Source organism: Triturus cristatus, chromosome 6 (genome assembly GCF_964204655.1).
Source record: "Triturus cristatus chromosome 6, aTriCri1.1, whole genome shotgun sequence".
In the NCBI taxonomy this organism is placed as follows: Eukaryota; Metazoa; Chordata; class Amphibia; order Caudata; family Salamandridae; genus Triturus; species Triturus cristatus.
In genome coordinates, this window is record NC_140589.1 from 1,633,362,491 (window position 1) to 1,633,382,473 (window position 19,983).

Below are 19,983 nucleotides of genomic sequence, written 5' to 3' on the forward strand. Positions count from 1 at the left end.
AATGTTGAAACTGAAGGCTAACTCTAGCTGTTTCAATTCTAGTATAATCTCTTCTAAAGACTCCCAAGTTCCACCATTGCAAGCAGAATATGATCTGAAAATGCTGTGTCTTTGAAGCCATCCTGCCCAAAGGTTACTGACTTAATAACTGCATTCTCCTTGATCCTTTGTAGCAAAGGTTCAGCCATGCAGGCACATTACAATGGGGAGATCGGGAGAAGGGCCACCCCATTTGCATACCTCTACCTATGACTACAGGCTTCGTGTACTGCCTGTTCATTCTAATCTTGCCTCTAGGTCTTTAGCAATTGGCCAATACACAAGTGAAGAATCGAGGTCCAAGATAAAAATACCACAATATGTCCGCAATCCTATCCCAGTGGACCCGATCACAAGCTTTCTTAGCGTTGAAGGAGAGAAACACAGCATCCCTTCTTCTACACATTACTATATTAGTTAAATGCAAAGCTTTCTTGGTATTTTCGCTAGAGTACAGTTCTCACAAAAGCTGCCTGATCGATGTGTACTAATGATGGCAGTGCTTCATTTGTTCTGCCAGACAAAACCCCCACAGAAGTCTTGGCATCAGTATTAAGTTATGATATGAGACTAAAAGAAATTCTGGCAGAGGTTCTAACCTGGTTTAAGGAGTCTGTAAACCATGGCCTTGTCCACAGGTTGTGCAATGCCTGTAGAGCTCTGAAGCTCAGTGAAAGGTTTTGATGATGTGTCAACCAGCAGCAGAGCCATAACTTTATATAAAGCCAGCCGGTTTCAGTACCATATGTGGTTTCAAGTAGTTAATCATTTTACCTTGTCTTTAGTTATGGAGAGCTTATAGGGTCTGCCAACACCCTGCTTAGCTCAGGCAGTTGCATGGAGGTAGCATAGTCTTTCCTAGTTGCACCGTTTGTGGTGTTGGGATACATAAAGTTCGATGAACAGAATTAAAATACTGATGTTTTTCTTATGTCACAAGTGTTCTGCCACCATTATCTTGCACCTCGACTACAAAGGAATGAGCTTGGTGTTCTGATAGTCTATTAGCCTATACCCCGGTGGCTTTATTACAACCCTCATGAAACCATGATCCCATTCTAGCCAGGATTGTCTGTCTCCAGTTTCTGGAGTTTACTCCCTTCACTGAAGCGAGCCTATGCCATAGCCTTTAGGAGGGGATTGTCTTATGTGGATACTCCAGTTCCTTCAGTGTCATCTGAAGTTAATTTCCCAGCTTTCAGGCTGGCCACCTCTTATGAAAGTGCATCGTAGTGCTGACTTCATTGCATCCCATACTATGGCTTTCCCACTGCTGCTGCATCATTATGTTTTAAATATTCTCTGATTTGCTTGACAGTTTCCATCGCCACTGTGCCCTTGAATCAGACAGTATTTAGCTTTTAGGTCCCTGAGCCAGGCTCCCTTTCCTGGGAAGGCCATGGAGGGTACCAGTCACTGGTCCGTTGTTTGTGTGTTTGGGGCCACTGGTCAACTGAGTAAATAACACATGTTAATCTTCTATCCAAAATACACTTTTAACAAAACCTAGCGTATTCGACTTCTTCGGATTTATTCTTGCATGTTCCATTAGAGCCAAGAAAAGGACTTTGACTTTCCAAAGGGATGTTCCAGCCTTAGGAATACTTAAGGTGTGCGCATGGGCGATTTTACACATCTTTTTTTAAAAATTACTGTAGAATGTTCGTCTTGGATTTTTTATACCGATACTCTCGTCCTTCCTCACTGATCTCCCTGATTTGCACTTTATGTCCGTTTTTAGGTCTCGCCTGGCGAACGCAGCGCGAAGCGCTGCTGTCGCCAGCGAGATCTATTGTTGCTGACTCGCGCTGGAAGTGGGACAGGAGATGGGCACGCGCAGGATTTGGCGGATTTGAGTTGGTCTACGCGCACGTACAGCCACGCGGTGTGCACATCTCCTGTCCTCTTCCGTCCTGAGCAGCCTCATGCAATTTCATTTTTTTTTTTTTAAATGTGCACACGCGCTCCAAGCACTTACCGGCTCTTGTTGGGACTCTGCGCTGCTCCTCTGCTGTTCCTGGCGGTCACTGCAGCAACACGCGGGGCTCCGTTTTGCTCACAGGAGCCCCGAGCCGCAGAACACGCGAAAGTTAAAGGTACCGCGCATGCGCGGGCAGCCCCCTCCCTCGCAGGTCTCCTCCCAGGTCCGGATATGGAGCTGCTTTCTCTTTTGCTTGTTTTAACAAGCGGTGTAAAACAATGAATTTGGGAATCTGTCTTTCCGCTGTGGTCGCTCAAAGGAAGCCTATTTAGAACCTTGGTCGCGCAACAGAAACTCATTCTAGTAGGGACTCTGTTTGCATATGTACAGATCTGTGCTTTTTCATGTCGAGCACAGGGACGTCATTGGCAAAGCCGGGGTTAGAGGCTGGCGGCAGAAAAACAGAAACCTCATCGGGAAACTCAGCAGGGCATAGTGTGTCCTTTATTTTTCAAACCGCACACCAAATTTATTTTTTATGATTCAGAGTTGCCGGTGCTCCGCGGGAGTTCGTAGCTTTCGTCGCGTTGAGGCACTGTGTTCCCAGCTGCAAAGGAGGAATAAAAGAGGGCGAACATGTCAGATGTGCCGTGTTTATGGGAGACACACACTCACAGACACGTGGAAGCTCTGGTGTGGGTACCGGCGGTATACCTGCACACAACCGCCGTTGGTGGGGGACTGACAGCTTTTCTAACCATGGAGTGACACTTTATATCTCAGCCAGGTGCTTTACGTGTGCTTTCGATGACGACAGTGGCACGTTTCATATAGAAGTGTTCTCTTCCTAGCCCCCAGCTCCGCTGTGCACCCCTCCAGCTGAGAATCTGTTTCCCGAGATCACATAACATGATAATTCCAGGCTGTCTACCCTTCCGAAGCTTGATAAATAAAGTGCAAACAATTCGGTAATTGTTTCAGAGCATGAGGCGCTGTAAGAATTGAGGCCAGCCAGCAGTAGGGTAGTTATGAAGTGATCAAACTGGCATGCGAGGCTCATTTGAAATCTGCTCAAATCTACAAAATTAACTTTTTGGAGGGTCCCGCTCGGATATAGCTGTGCAGGTGTAGCCGCCTGTTAGCAGCAGGGCATTGCTCTCTAACGAGTGTATTCAGTTTTGTGATTGTGGTTGCTCTTGGTTAAATTATTGTTCCTCCGCCGTCTGCACACAGTGTAGCTCTCACATCGTGTTCGTCTCTTTGTTTTCGGCTGAACACGCTTCTCATGTTATCCACCGCAAAGATTGAATTTCCCCTCCAGATCTGTGCAGTGTGCCAGCCTGGTTCCCACTCCCTCCTCTTTGCTCACATAAAGCAAGGGAGGGGCCAGACAATTAAAGTACCCCCAACTTTCAACAATATCCCAAAATGACAGCCAGCAAAAACGCACCTGTCCGCCCTTCTCCATCTGTGCATGCCTCCACACGTCCACGTAACCAGGGTCGTACTCACAATTCCTGTCCCCCCCCCCCCCCCATTGCTCTTTTCCACTCCCATTCTCCCTTTGGCTCCCTCGCCCCACAGCTCCAGTGCGGCCCTGTGTGCAGTTTTCAACCACATGAAGTGGAGAGGGGGGCCGAAGCCTCCTCAAAGATCGGCTCGTTTTTGGCTCGAGTTTCCAAGTAGATGCCGAGCCAGGGCCCAGGTATCAGACTGGAGCCTTCATATAGTCGCCGACGTTAGCAGCACCCCAAAATGTTTCATTGCAGAAATGGAGGCAGCTGTCGCGTGTTATTCGTGGCCCGCGGGGCCTTCACTATTCCAGTAACGTGGTTCTGAGCGCTGGGCCCTTCTCACTAAATGTTTACAGCTCCAATGCGGATGTGTAAGTACCCCTTATGAGGGAATCATAGCTGCAACTCCCCCCCCACCCCCCCACCCCCCCAATAGACAGGGCACATCACAAGCACTCATTTAAGGGCCCTCAGTTATTCAGAGGGGCCTCATTCATCTTGAAGGTCAAAGGTCTGTGCAGTGTGGGAGACTCATTCTGCTGAGACGCCAATCATTTTACGTTACCTTGCTGGTAGCGTGCCTCTGCTTCCCAGTTTTGGCATGCGAGACATGCACTCAATCCTTGATTGTAAATGACAATGCTTTTTATATATGTGTTTCGAAAACCTGCAAGAGGTGCGCAAACACGCACTTTGTACTTATAGTCCTTGCTTACGAGAAGCAAAGCTGTCAGTAAAACGGGCGCAGCTACTGCCAGCCTTGCTTCTTGTAAGCAAGGACTAGAGGTACAAAGTGCTTGTTAACGCACATCTTGCAGGTTTTCAAAAAAACATAAATAACAAGCATTGGCATAGCCAATAGGTCTCGCCTTTGGGACCTTATAAGTGTTTAGCCATGCAACGGTTGATGTTGTTGCACCAAGGATATTGTGCTGCATAACTAAAAGCTTACAAGGTCCCAAAAGCAAGCCCTATTGACTATGCCAATGCTCTCTGCCTTCCCAACACACTTTTTTTTTTTTACTTTAATAAGCGCGGCGCTGTCTTCACGGACGCCGTGCTATGCAATGCAATAGGTGTGGCTTTTGGTATTGTAAATAACAATGCCTTTTAATTTTTTTTAAAGGCATTGCCATTTACAATGTCAATATCTCAAAATAATGTCATTGCGAGACCTATTGCATTGCAAATGCTTGTTTAGAATGTGAACGAGTGCATACACATGAAACATTTACCTTTTTGTTTTTAATGTTATTTTTGTGTTTTGGCGTTCAGATGTTTCCAACTCACAATACTACATCAACAAATGAGAGTTGCTAGGCAGGTCATCAAATGGGAGCTCTTGTAGTTGGGCTGTAGGTAATCAAGGGAGAGGGTAGGTTGGAGCCTTGGAAGAATGCGCATGTGCAGTACCAGTGTAATTACGGTTCTGCCTGATTTCTTTTAATCGTTTTTTAGAAGCACATTTTGGCCATATTGTGGTAGCAGTTCACACTGGTTGGTAATAGGTGAGAGTCTAAAGCTAAGCACTAAGGGTAATGCAGCACCACTGTTTTTTTTTCTTTATTATTTTTTGAAGTTGGTGTAAATACACCATTAATGGGTTATATACATATATTTTTCTTTTATACTACATGATGCCTGAAATGGAATTTGAAAGGGTTGTCTAATTGTGCTCAGTTGAGACAGGTGCCATGTAAATGATTGCTACAAGACAAATGCAAATTACTTTTAATGTGGGTTAATGTGTTCTATCATTACAGTGACATGGAAAATGCTGAAAATATCCTCACTGTCATGCGAGGTGCCGGAATCGAGCCTGGTCCTGATACATATGTTGCACTGCTGAATGCATACGCTGAAAAGGGAGACTTTAACAATATTAAACAGGTGCTCTTGCTCTTTTTAGCTTAAATTGCAGAAGAATATTAAGGTTTCTTTAAAAATGCTCAAAAGTCGCAAGTCCTGACTTGTATCATGTGGGTTATTTAGTTTAACTCCACAGACCCCGCCCCCCCTTTGAAGCTCACATACTACAGTGGTCTAATATTGTGCCAGTGTTTGCAATAAGCAATCCGTTTCTGCATAGTTGATTACATTTATACATTCCATTTGTTTAACTGTTTATAATTCTGTTAGGGCTTCCCCTTTCCATCTACATGTGTTTCTGGGGATTTTTGTGAAAATTGTGCTTTGCAGTCACTGCATTGCTATAAATAAAATGCAGATAATGCTGATCGTGAATGTTGAGCTGTCCGTGAGCCTGACTCTTCTGCACCTATACGTTTATGCAGATGAGTGAAGTGGATCATAGAAATAACTGTGTGAAAGGGAAACCTGTAACACTGAAACTCTCACTCATGTCTCTGTAGTTAATGTTGTGCAGTAAACTATGAAAAGGGGATAATGCATAGGATTAAGATGCTGCGCCTATCAGTTACCACATGTATGTTACCACACCTTGCATTATTAGTCGCATTCGCATTTCTTTTTTCCTTGCCTTCACCTTTTTAGGTCTCGCCTGAGCCAGCGCATGCGCTGCTCTGGCGAGACATTTAGTAAGCGGGTTTTCAAAGTGCTACCCACAGGCTTTTGCCGGCCACCAGCTTGCTGTTATGCGCACAAGCGCGCGCGACGTGCACTGCTGCCATTTGCCACTCGCCAGCCTGCTTTCAATTTTGCTGTTGTGAGCGCGCGCTCGCTGTCACTTTCAGGGCCGCGCCAACCCGCCCCCCTCTCTTCCTCACTAAGCAGAAGCATAACACTTTCTCTTCCCCGTGTCACTTTCAGGGCCGCGCCAACCCACCCCCCCCCCTCCATTAAGCAGAAGCAGAACACTTTTGCTTTCCCGCGTCACCATGTGATATTACAGAGTGTGCTCTTGGTGAGTTTTCAGTCTTGCTGATTTTGCCATTATTTATTATTTTTTGCTGCTCTCTAACCTTTCCGCCTTTACGTCTTTGTTTTCAATCGTGCCCCCTCCCGTTACTGTGTTCAGTTACTCTGCTTTCATCCTTCCCTTACTTTTTTCAGTTCCCGCACCCCTCACCCTCCTGTCATTGCTTTTCTTTCCAAAAACCCTCAGCCATTGCTTTCAGCCCTTTTTCCTTCCCGATTACTAACCCCATAAGACTGGGACCTAGATAACTAAAGGCTTGTGGTATCTGATGCGTGCAACGTGCAAGCGCAGCACTATACTAACATGTCACAACTCAGGAATTAGGTCGCTACGTTGGTGGGCTTGAACTCGGAATGCCCAACAGATAGAGAGCTTGTGTCATACTCTTCTGAATAGGACATTTCACAGGACGCACATTACAGGGTAAGACACTGCATGCTTTCCATTGTTTTAGTTGCACTGTAAGAGGCGCCACATACAGCAGTCAAGGATAATTGTACACTGTAATTCAGACGCAACGTTCTGGATCTTTAAGCCGGTCAATAATTTCCTCATATCTTTCTCTGGAGTTTGCTTCTCAGAGATGATGGTACAGTGAGGACAGATAATGTACATTGGAGGCATGCAAGACATGTTTTAAATTGAAACCTATATAGACGATCATAAGAAAGAACCAGCATTGGCATAGCCAATAGATCTCGCCTTTGGGACCTTATAAGTGTTTAGACATGCAACAGTTGATGTGGTTGCACCAAGGATATTGTGCTGCATAACTAAATACTTATATGGTCCCAATAGCGAGACCTATTGGCTATGCCAATGCTTGTTATTTTCATACAGCAGGCACAGTGAATGGTGGTTAAAACTACTTCCCACAGTTTCTCTTTAACTATAGTAGAATTCTATTTTCTCTCTTCAAATATTACAACACAAACCTTTATTGATTGGCTTCATCTCTCTGTATCTCATCACTAGTCGATATCGCCTCTGCATATGACTGCTTTCCTTTAAGAAAGGAAACATCTTTAAACAGTTTAGTTCATAGTGTATGTAAGTTGCTGTTTCTTAAATAATTTTGATGTTTTCAATGTTGTCGTTTTATAGTATTTTTGTCTCTGTATGACAATGTTCCTGTGCACTTAAAATTTATAGTCATTTACTGCTAAGAAATTAAATGCCATTGTTGCCTTTCAAAAAGTATTTGGCATCTGTCTGTTAGGTGGTAGCATGACACATTTCAAAGGACCTCTGTTTTGAATGGGGTTTCTCTTCTCGTGATGTGTACAGTGAAACCCACAACATGCAAAATGATTGTGACTGCTGGCTTTCACCAGTGAGGTATACAACAAGGTAAATGTGAGCAATGAAGGGGGTGGGGGTGATTCTTTCGAACAAATTAAAATGTTTGGTAATGAAGCTTGGGAACTGTCTTCTTAAAACAGCTCCACAAGCATTTACATTTTTTAAAAATAATTCATTTTAAATTTACAGTAGACTAGTAATCACCCGTCAAATTTTGTGGTGTTTCTTTTCAGACGCTGGGACAGGTTGAGAAGGCAGAGGGAAATCTCACAGACAGAGATTTAATGCAGATTATTTGGAGTTTGTCCAAGGCAGGCTACTCTCAGTATGTGCCGGAGATTGTAGAACGGATGCGATATGACCGGGGATATGTGCCAGGTAAAGCCTTAAAATCTGCCCGCAAAACACTTAACATTTTTTAATTACAGCACCAGTATTTCCAACAGCACTCTGTCATCCCATGGCGACTTCGTTCCTCTTTAGCATGCCATGCTTAAAAAGTTAAGATTGCTTGCATCACTCTTATCTTCTATTAGCAACTTGCTTCCGCCTTTTTTCTGCAGCTAGCTTAAAAATCTCAACTGTTGTTTGGTACCAGCATGGGTCTCCATGCAACTGTAAAATATCACACCTGTTTAATTTAGGTATTCTAATGGCATGGCATTTCTAGTCTTTTTCAAGAGATGCTGCTAGTCACTGTCAAAGCTTTTTTTCTTTTGCTTTGCTAAAAATATATATATTTATTTAAAATTCTCCATTCCGTGTCGTCGCCCATGAAACCTTGTGATCTTTCGACACATTTTAGAAATCTCAAATTGACATTATAAAAAGTTGGTGGGAAATGTTGCAGGTTTGCGTTGGTTAGAGTAAGGAGTACTTCTTTTAATTTTATCTATAACTGCTGCTGTTCTAAATGCACTTTGGTGCTGGGACATAAAATTTCCTGCAGCGCTGCGTCCAGTGATTGTGATGTGGTCAGGCGGTAACTTAATGGCGCTGTCTAGATCAAAGCCAGATGCTAAGCACACATATAGGATGAGTGCTTTTGAAACTGTTAAAAGGGTGAAAAATGATGAAACCGCTATTAATGGAGTCTTTTATTAAAATGTATTTTATCCGCAGCCCCCGTAAAGAATGTTGTTTATCAAATGATGCACCCATGCTCTAATTTCTGTGATAAAAATTAAAATGTCCACTACTGGACATTATATTTGGTTAAGTTGCATCTGTTGTGTATGAAGTAGTGTATGCACTATCCAAAACGCATGCACAGATATATTTTTGTGTTCCCTAATTACCCCTTCCACTGTGCTGTCCTCGTGGCAATATCCAGTTTTAGGTCTCGCCTGGGCAGTGCTTGCGCTGTCTCTCCGAGACATGCTTTATTCAGGAAACCCCGAAACCGGTCCTAGGAAGCTTGTTTCTGGTCCAGGGAGGACCTGGCTTGGCAGTTCGGGCTAGACTGTTCCCATGAGGCACAGTGTCAAGACTGATTTGCATATGGCCAGGTATAAACTGGGGTGGCATGGTGAGCAAAAGAATGATGGATTTAACCCATATCTCTTGACTGGGGGTGAATGTTTTGATTTGTTCTGCATTCCGTCCATCAATTGTGTGTCTTTTGCTTATTTAGGATATGGACATTAAGCTCCGCCCACTTTCCGCCCATCTTTTGATTGGCTGCTGTTAACGTCCTTTGTAAATGGAAAATAGGCTTAGTAGCCCCTCCTTAGTAGGGCCTTTTCTCTTATTGTAACCTCCCATGAGGACTGCCCCTGTTACATGTGTTGTTACTTGGTATCCTTTATTTACAGTCTGTGAGCACTATTTTATTCTTGACTTTCTCCTAGCTGATGTTGCAGACATGATACGTTTTCCCTCTTACACCCTGCACAAGACCTTATTATAAGCATGGAGGTACGCCCTCATCTTTAACAATGCCGACCACCCATATCTTTTTTTCGACTCAGCCCCCCACAAACTCGGTTTTTTCAAGATTATATGCTTTTAGTAAGCAGTGCGGCACAGATGGCGTGCTGCGCAGCTTGTGAAAAATGTACAATATTGAAAAAATTGTTTAGCAAGCCTCGCCTTTCTTTTCTTAGGCGTGTCTCGCCAAACTCAATGTTTTCAACATTATATGCGTTTAGTAAGTAGAGCAGCAGAAGCAGCGTGCTGCTTACGAAAAACGTAAAATATTGAAAAAATAGAATTTGGGGAGCTGTGCCTTTCTTTTCTTGGGTGCTGCGCCTCAATCTCTAATTTTTCATTCAACTTAAACAATGACGGCCGTGCCTTTCGTTTTTTGCGGCCCTTCCGCCCAACTTCCTTCTTTCCCATGCAATTGGCCTCGCATTAGTAAAAGTTTGACCTATTGGCGTTACAAATAATTATACCGCCAATGGCTCAAACTTTCAGTAATTCGAGATCTATTGCATTGCAAATGCTGGTTAAGGATAAGGTTACAAGTAGTAGCTGTGGCACAAAATCACCACACAAAAATTAATGGTACAAACTGCACCCAAAAGAGTTGGTGCTAAAGCCCAGTGTGAGGGACCCATCTGTATTAGAGTACGTAAGTTTTCTACCCACTCCTAGGAAGCTGGGGACAAATTGACATTTAACAAAGAGCTGGGCTGCGCTCATGCATATAATGAAAAATGCAAACCAAGAATTGTAAGAACCATCAACTATTTGGATTGGTTTGTTTCCAAACACAATTTTTCTTTTAATGGTAGTTGAATTGTCCTCATGCCTTTCCTGCATCTCATGCAATAGCCCAAAATCCACACATGGGTGGATTGTTGATCATGCATGTGCTGCCTTTGCTTCTCTCTTTTCATGTAAGAACCCTTCATCTTGTGACAAAAGTGTTTATTTGACTTTTCTTGTAGATGCCATGAACCTGTGCCTGAGTTTGGTGACTCAAGGCATGGAAGACACAGCCTTTCAGGTGTTGAAATCGTTTCCTACCTTCCCGACAGATGGTCTGAATGGGGACTCTTCACAACATGGAAATTTCTTTCTGCGGCACTGTGTTAATGTCAATGTGGTAAGTTTGATTCCATTTTTCAGTTTGCCAGTGCATGGGCTAGGTTCATAACATTTAGCTTTCTTGTAAGTAAGCCCAATTTTTAGAGGGAAGGAAATTGAGATTTGGTTATAGTATGCCTTTGAAAGACCTAATGCATTTCAATGCATGTAATTTGCGTCTCAATAGAACTCTGGTACTGTTGATGCCTGTTTTTTCTAAATTTTCTTTTGGATTTTATAATCAATACACCTTAATAGGCACCTGGTGTGGCACAATTCTTTTTTTTAAAAGCAATAGCGGCCCGAAAACATGAATATTATACTGAGGTACTTGTCAGTGTAATAATATTTTGACATATGTCTGAAAACTGAGAGGATGTGGCTCTGTTCTCTCTGAATAGAATCTGTGACATGGACTTGCTAGTGTGAGAAGTTGGCCCCCTACTCCAGGAGCACACAAGCCAAATGGGATCACAGGGTTGTTGGGTGCGTCATTGAATACAAACTGCTATGAGGGACTATCTGTATCCCATTGTCCCTTTCAAACGCATGTGAATTGCGTTCTATACTTAAACTGAGCTTGTGTAAATCTGCTGAAGGAGAACTTTATAGGCGTCTGTTGATGTGATTTTTATTCTAGCACATTTCTCTCATAAGTTCATAAGGTACATACAGGCTGTAATTGCTACTGTCTAGGCAATCTGATATTTATAGGATTACCCTGCAATGCAGACTGTCTTAAGATGCTGTATCAGTGGCCCCTGACTGGGTGATTTGTTCTATTTCCACCTGGAAAAATGAATTGAAGCAGATTTAGCACGAGGATCTATGAATCTGAATTAGTGAAATACTGATGAGAGTTGATCTTAGAAAGTTTTATTTTAGCTTCCTTTTCTTTTGTTTTTCATTTTTTTAAACTGCAATCATCTGTCAGTAATGCCTGTTCAGTTTCCACATAAAAAGCTGCTAGGTAAAAGATGATTCTTGGGTGTTACATGCAGCATCTTGTTTAATTATAGTTGAGCAAAAAGTAGCAACCTTTGAGAAACCTGAGTTCTAAGCACTATAGCACTTTTGCAGGATTGGTCCCCAGCACATTTGAAGCTCTTTTTAAAACCTATGATGCTGAGAATAAGTTTTGACTCCGACAAGGAGTATTGCTCTCAATTAAAACATTACCAAAAATACGCGGACACTATAGTATATAAAACTCCTGAGCATTGGTGAGGAGTTGGCCTAACGGCTAGGTCGGTCGACCTCGAATCTGGGGAACTGGGTTCGAGTCTCTGCAATGATGCTGAACATCCTGTTATTGTGGGCAAATCACTTACTCTCCCCATGCTTAACAAAAAAAAAGAAGAATGAATATGTCCTCATGTAATGCAACTGGTGCTATGTAAAGCGCTCTGATACCCGATTCGGGTCAAGTTCGCGCTATATAAAACTCTGTAAAATATATATATTTTTTTCAATGACTTAGTTTCAGCTTGAACATAGAGTAAGGCGTTGTATCCTTCTCCTGCGATTAGGAATTCTTCCATTAAAAGTTTATTCTTCCAGATGGAATTCCTTTGAACGTTCATCAGGTATCTGTGACATGTGTAGCGGTGGAGTGCAAGACCTTTGCCATGCGCTTTTAATTTGCCCAAATTCGACTCTGGTAGAAGCCCGGCAACGTTTCATAAAACCTATTCGCCTCCGATATAACTCTATTTTATCTCAAGATTTAATATCATTGTGCAAGTCTCCTTCAAATGAATTTATTTGCTATAACTTGTACAAGTTCTTAAAGAGTTTTTTAAAGTTGTAAAAAAATAAAAATTACAATTTTAATAACCACTGATTATGTATTTGTACTCGTTAAATTTAAATTACCATGTTTACAACATGTTTTTAAAGAAAGTTCAAAAGTATAAATACAATTTTTTATTTGTTGACCTCAGACGAGGTCTGAATCAAATAAATAAAATTGATTTGTTGAGAAACCTGAGTTATTGTATTTGCCACTAATAACTGTTTTTATTTGTAATGTCATGCTGTAGCCAGCAGGGAAGCTGAAGCAGTTCTGTGATGGTCTAGCCACTGCCAACCTGCATTCGTCAGCCCTGCAGTTTACCTTGTATTGTGCTTTGGAATCCAAAAAAACAGGTAAAGATGCTGTTCGAATCTGACAGTGTGTGTGTAATGGTGTATCCACTGATCTTGAAAGACATGGGTGTTGAGGCTCATTAGTTTCATTATTTTATTTCTTACCGAAAACAAGTTAACCAGCAACTCTTGCCTTGATTTAAAAAAGTGTGTGTGTGTGTGTGTGTGTGTGTGTGTGTTTTCTTCTGACTCCATGCCATCTTTAAAAAGATTAGGAGTAAATAATGAACCTTAATAACAATACTCTTAAAGAATGGAGTTGTGGGGAAGCAGTGTGTTTCACGAAACACGTTGGCTAATATATTATGTTTATGGAAAGACAGTAAAATGAACACTCTTAACATGAGAAATGTATGAACACACAAGATATGAGATTCGTTAATTAATGTCTATAAAAATTAGCTTACTCAAAAGTGTGAAAAGTTTTATTGGAATGTTTGTGAAATTGCAAGATATATTAACAACAGAAATTAAAGAAAATCTCCCAAGCACTTATCCTCTCAAAAATGCCTATGAAAGGATGTATTTAGACAAATAGAGCACACATATATAGGCGATCTTCCCTTTGATCTGGATATGCTCCTAATTTGCCTTGCAGATTAATTGATAATAACTGATCTTTTTTTCAGCTTTTGCACTGGAGCTAATGAAGATTATGAAGGAGGAGGGGTTGCCAATCCGGCCTCATTATTCCTGGCCATTATTAGTAGAGTACCAAAAGGAGAAGAATGTGCAAGGTAACTCCCCTCCTCACTTCCTTTTGCCTCTCTGCTCTTCTGAATTATATGCTTCTTCTTTAGCCCTATGCACTCTTTTCCTCTGGTTCTGTAGTGTTTCTCCATGATCATTGGTACCTTTTTATTCCCTCCTATTTCTTTCTGTTCACATGTATTGCTTTCAGATATCCAGTATTCTGTTGTGCTTTTGTCATATTTTTGTTTGCTCCGCCCACTCCTTGCTGCTCTTCAGTTTCCCCTCTCCTCTTTTGTTTGCACTCCCTTACTCTGCATAGTTCCTTCAGTCTACTTAGTCTCTCCAGTTTTCTGCTATTATCATCTATCTCCCTCTGCAGTTCTTTTATCAGAGAAGTCAAATACAAATCTAAAAGGAGAAATGTGCCTTATTTCACTCTTTCAAGCTTGATGTCTTGAACATGAAGTGAGTGTTTTTTCATTGTTTATGAATATTCCCAGAAGCTAAAGGATGCCTTTTGAATTGCCACAATAAATGCATCTGTGATGCACATTTGGAGCATGGGCATTTATTATAAGAAAGCCATAGTTGGTGTGTGACCATATATACACTCATTCACTCCCTGCACCATTCTCTCCACTGGTATTGTGTATACTAGCTATACTGAAGCAGAAAATGTTGGCATCTGTTGTCAGTCACAACTACTGAGTGCCACGCTCCTACCTGTGAGTTTATGAAAGAAAGATATTCTGGCTCTGCTATGATCAGGCTGTTATTTTCTGGGGTCATGTGTATCATTCTTATCCCCATTTGTTGACCATGGAAACAAACTACATATTTTCTTCCATTTTTTGTGGTAGCAGTTTTATCAATTTCAGATAACCACATTTTCTTAACAAGAATTCTGCAGCTGAAGACAGTTTTATAAGTTTTTTGAAGCCTTTATGAGACCAAGGATGCTTTCTAAAAGTAAACAATCCAGCAAGTTTCATATTTGGACAATGTATAAGTGTATTTGTTCTTTTTCTTCACTGGTGTATTAAATGGTAGTTTTATGTATAATAATGAGAATAGCAGGGAAACCTCTATTACCAAATGAATGATTGTGACCTGACAGCCAGCTGATTGAGTGAGAGAAAGGTTCAATCTACTGGCACCTTAAGTAGGTTTAAGCATTTAGCACACTTCCCCCCCCATGTTACACCTGGGATGTCTGCAATATATGAATAAGAATTGAGCAAATATTAAGTTTTAGTGCAGGGTATCTAATTCATTGGCTTGAGTTATTGGTAATTCAGAAAGAGTAATCTCATAAAAGATGCTTTTAACAGAAGTACTTGCCCCTTGGGGAAACAAAAAACTGTCTTCTTCATCTTCTCTCTCCGTATAATGTGCTCTCGAATGAGATGCAGAGTTGTTAGTGTGACACCGGGTGACAAACAAAATGCACAAACAAAAAAAAAGTGCTTTTAGCAGACAGTTCACATTGCAATTTCATTTTAAATATACAGTACCATCAGGACTCAGAAGGAATGCTGAAACAAGTATTCCCTAATTGTCCCTGGTTATAAAAACCACTAAAACCTTTTTAGAGGAACCTTTGTGATAGCATTATGTTTCATTAACTCTTTAGATTCATGTAGGCGAGTTTTCTGATAAGATGTCACCAGGCCACCATCCATCCTGTAAGATGCCTGGAACTTTTAAAGATTGTCAGGGGGCTCCTGGAAATTACAGAAACTGATTAACTACGTACATCAGTTTGTAGTCAAGGTACATGCCTCGTGAAGACAGAAGATCAGATATTACAATTGAGTTCAGCAGATTTTCTTTGTGAAAGCCAGTCAGTTGTAAAAATCTAACAAGAGGCATACACATTTATAGCTGAAACTTCAAACTCTACTTTTACTGGCGAGAGAAAGGCATAGAACTGTTTTTGCACTATTAGCAAAACATGGATGAGGCTCTTGCTTGGATGAATGCTTCTCTGAAATGGGCTGGCAGTAGTGAAAACTGAGTTGAAATGGTTAGGGTATGGCACCAAGATAATACATTTTAATTTAAGTACTATGTTCAACCACTGAAATGTTTTAATGTGCATTTAATGTGGAAATCTTACTATTTGACCACAAACTGTTGCTGTATACCTTTGTTTGTGGCAAATGGTGATTAGTGAACTAGAGTTTAAGAACATGACTGTATTCTGTAAGACGTTTTACTCCCTTATTCTATGCACTAACATCCATATGCTGAAAGTGTTTCATTATACTTTTCGTGAAGAAGAAAAGTGCTCAGTTGACGATCTGATTTGAGGGGAAAATATGTTTGCGTTTTTAAAAACGTCTTGATTCGAAATCTAAAGCAATGCTTGTTAATGATAAGTTGTATGTTTATGGAATACATTTATGGTACGAAGTGTATGTTACATGACAAAAATGGAAGTATTGTTGTGCTCTCAATAATTGCTAAATTTGTGCAGAAATATTTTTTATTTTTGACAAAAATAAGGGCTACCCCCAAGTCCCATTTGGAAGATAAAAGATGAGAGCCAAATGGCGAGTAATGAATGCTATACAAGTGCATAAAATGGTCCGACTGTTAGTTAGAACCAAATTGTTTTCTAATTTTTTTAAACATGAGGGTAACATAGTTTGGATTTTTCTCCCGCAGCGAGGTGTTTTTAGCCGTTTATGTATTTACATTAAAAAAAGTTTATTTTTAAAGCTACAAGTTAAACCAATGTACAAACCTGTAAGTGGCAAAATCCTTCCAGGTGAATTAGCCATTGTAGCGTGTGAAAAATAACGAGTGTTCTAATGACGCTAATGTTATAGAATGTCTCTTTATGGTTTTGTACTAAATGCTTAGTCCGATATTCTTTCAGATGTGCTGTTTTCTTCTCCGATAGTTATTGTAGCTCCTACCCACACAAATGCTATTTATGTTACTATTGTTTCTTTCATAGATTCACATGCTTGAATCATTCCCTGTTGTCGAAGTGGAAGTCCCACGGTACCATAATAAGCAGTATATCATAGTAACATAGACGATAACTGCAATGAAAAATCACTTTAGTAGCCTTTCCATGCCCTTTTATAAAAAAAGGACCAAATTTGAACTATAACCAATCAGACGACAGCACCCTCTAGAACACTCCGATCAGATGCTGAATCCATCAGATTGTTTTCCGCATGTCGTGTGAAAGGAGTCTCCCTCAGCTTTGCTCAGCTATTTGCCAACTAGTCATTTAAAATATTTTTTTTAAAAATATATATTATTCCAACCACTAACCGCCTTAATAAGGAAAGCGGGCTAAAGAAAGGTGATGGATCAAACCCAGATCTGTTGACTGGGTGTGAGTGTTTGATTGGTTCTGATGCTCCGTCCATCACCACCCCCTTTTGTACCGCTTAATAAGGAAAGGGCTCTTTGACCCTGTGGCTTTACTGAAAAATATTTGCCTGCATACAGATATTCTTTTCAAGGATTACATCCATTGCCTCTACCCTCATCATAAGGTAAGAGGAAAAGCTATGTTTAAGCTTCTAAAGACTTTCACTCCTAAAGAAATTTGAAATGAGCCAAACGTCAAAGGAGCAAGGTCCACCAGACGCTCTCAAACATCCTTAAAAAGACTCATCTCGGGGCTCATAAGGACGGTTCATAGGAGAAATGCAAAGCTCTCTCCTCAGGAGCTTTGCTGGCAGAGCCTATAACTACTATTTCACCTATTTTGCTCTTCCTAAGGCTTGCTATCTGGGTTATCACCTTACGTTTGGTTATTTCTTTTTCCAATTTCGGTCGTACTGGCCAACTGTTGTCCTCGCACATGGGTGCACTCATAGTTTTCCTTCCCCAAGATAAACTTTGGAGACTAAAAAATTCTTATAAAGCACATTGTATCATTTTATTCTTTCTACTGTTGCCATCGCTCACACAGCATTCCGTCAGCTGGCATTGTCAGCAATATTGACACGACAGGCAAACCCTTAAACATCTTTTGCATACTACAACCCAAAATCCTGGGCAGTACTTCCCAACCCAAACGCGGACAGCATGATGGCAGTCATGGCGGCATCACTAGTCACCTTTCACATTAAGGGTTGTCTTTGCATGAACACAAACATTACTTTTCTCTTCAATTAAGAGAAACTATCTCCCATACCAGTATTTCCTTAATTTCCAGTCTCAAAAGCCCATTTGCTAGCAATATTGTCAACCGCCTGATAACAGAGAAAAGAAAAATTGAGTCCAATAGGTACTATATTGGTCGCATACGCCGTTTCCTGCAGTTTCACCAAGTTCAATTAATCAAGGGTACATCCCCTTCTTTTTTTAAAACTTTTTTCAGTATTCAAGAAAGGAGCCCTCATCTGTGACAAGGAACTATACAGAGAGTTCCCTATTCCTATAGACCGGTGGATTTCTACTCTCGCTACCGTGGGGTAAATAAGAGCACAAGGCTCATCTTAGGCCTCAAAGATGTTCTTCTATCTTACTCATCCATTGTTTTCTAAGCATATCAGGCTAGACAGCATAGCTGGACTTACAGGACGCCCATGTCTACATTCACAATTTGTTTCCCCCCGTTGCATGATTTCAGTACCAGTTTTACTCTCACAGTACGGGTATCAAGTACTTCCCAATCATGGATAACACACTGCTAAAGCTCCAACACAGTTCAACCTTCAGAGGTTTCAAACCTTATCCTTTTTTTTCCGTGTTTCAGATTGGGACTTATCAAAAGAATCTACAAAACTTTGATGCAAACGGACAGATAGCTTGAGGACGTCCTAACCATTGCTTTTCAAAGGATGGAATTTCTAGACCAATGATTTCCAATCTTTCACTTCTCCGAAGCCTTTGTATATTTCCTCGGTTCTCTTTTGTACATATGGTGATGATTCTCCATAGGCGCATATCGTCGTGTGTCGTGCTTTGCAAATCCTGTACATGTGGTCTACAATACAAAAAACTATAAACATTAGCAGCTTGAGGTTTGCACAAATCTACCTTACCCAAGGCTTCTTTCTGCAATAACATCTTACTCTGAGAACCTATGTCCTGCAATGCAACCAGCATGCATTGTATCAGCAAACTAAGTACTTTATCAGGCACGATTTCCCAGTAGTTCAGAAACTCTGAAGCTAGCTGGCAAACCCCGAAACATCTCCAGACCTAAACAGGTGTCTAACCTGAGTAATACTTCATCACAATCTCTCAGCACTTTCAAGAGCAACTTGGAACTGGATACTTGACAACTATACAACATATTTTCACTTAGGTAAACCACTACAGCATCTCTTTCCACTCTAGAAAATAATAGGGCCAGTTTTATATAAATACATACCCGCTTCCAAGGTTGCAGGAGTACATTTTTTTTCAGATAATACTGGATTTATACATATGTTGGTGTACCCTTCTCATTCATAACGGAGGTTCCCTCCAACAAGCAGAATGGACCACTGTCAACGCATCTTCGGTGCTCTCAGGTGGCCAGCAACGCACGTTTATGGTGCTACTAATGCTCTCAGACTCCAATCCCAGGCATATCTCGCCGTGGCACTCTTATTTCAATCAACCAACACCTGGTCCTGCACCTGAACCATTCTCCATCTCCCTTCTTCACCACATCGCTACTGAAGTCTTCCACTCTAGAATTCTCAACATTCCTCGGAATGGCACACATAGCCTATACTAAGGGACAACGGTAAGGACGAGCATAGCGTCCAAATGGAGCAAAACCAATTCTGCTTATAGTGTCAACAGGGTATCTTTTACACTCTTTGGAAGCATCACCATGGTAGGATTCTGTTTTATCTTCCTTCTATTATTTACTCAGTAGCAGCACTTTTGTCTGCTGCGGTTTATCTTCCAGCAATTTCTACAGACGGCTGTCCTCTTCTTTCTCTTTTTTTCTCTTTCTTTCTCTCCCTTTCTTTCTTTTCCTCTTTCTTTTTCTTTCTTTCTTTCTTTTTCTCTCTTTCTTTCTCTCTTCCAGAAGATTTATCCAGCACTCTTTCTGGAGTTCTTTGACCTTTACCACGTCTCTATAGTAAAAGGTAATTTTTCTACGGACCCTCACTTTAGCTCGCGGAAGTCTCTAAATGCAATGTTTCACTGCGCAAGAGTTTCCTTACACTTCTCCTGTTTCTCAGGACAATCTATCCCCAAGTTTCCATTATTATGTTTTTTGAAATAAAACTATCTCAGTTCATATTTTTATCCCAGTTGCGTTATCACCATAAAAACATTCGCTCTATTCCTTAGTTATCAAACAGTATTCTCCTCTTCACTAGGTCATTTCTGTTTATATCGGAACAAGTCGGGGGCAGACTCCACAATTTCCTTCCTGTCTGGGCTACCATCACCTCAGACAGATGGGTACAACAAATAATCCAATCAGATCTGTCTAGAGCGAACATCTACCCCCC

The 19,983-nt window shown here is 41.2% G+C and overlaps 1 protein-coding gene across 1 annotated transcript in view; it reads left to right on the top strand.

Moving 5' to 3' along the window:
* LRPPRC (leucine rich pentatricopeptide repeat containing) overlaps window positions 1–19,983 on the top strand; it is a 665,201-nt gene that overhangs the window by 114,240 nt on the left and 530,978 nt on the right. Inside the window, exons 7-11 of the mRNA XM_085612780.1 lie at window positions 5,238–5,364; window positions 7,909–8,053; window positions 10,570–10,727; window positions 12,751–12,856; window positions 13,486–13,593. Coding sequence (XP_085468906.1) covers window positions 5,238–5,364; window positions 7,909–8,053; window positions 10,570–10,727; window positions 12,751–12,856; window positions 13,486–13,593 — 644 coding nt within the window. The remainder of the gene's footprint in view (window positions 1–5,237; window positions 5,365–7,908; window positions 8,054–10,569; window positions 10,728–12,750; window positions 12,857–13,485; window positions 13,594–19,983) is intronic.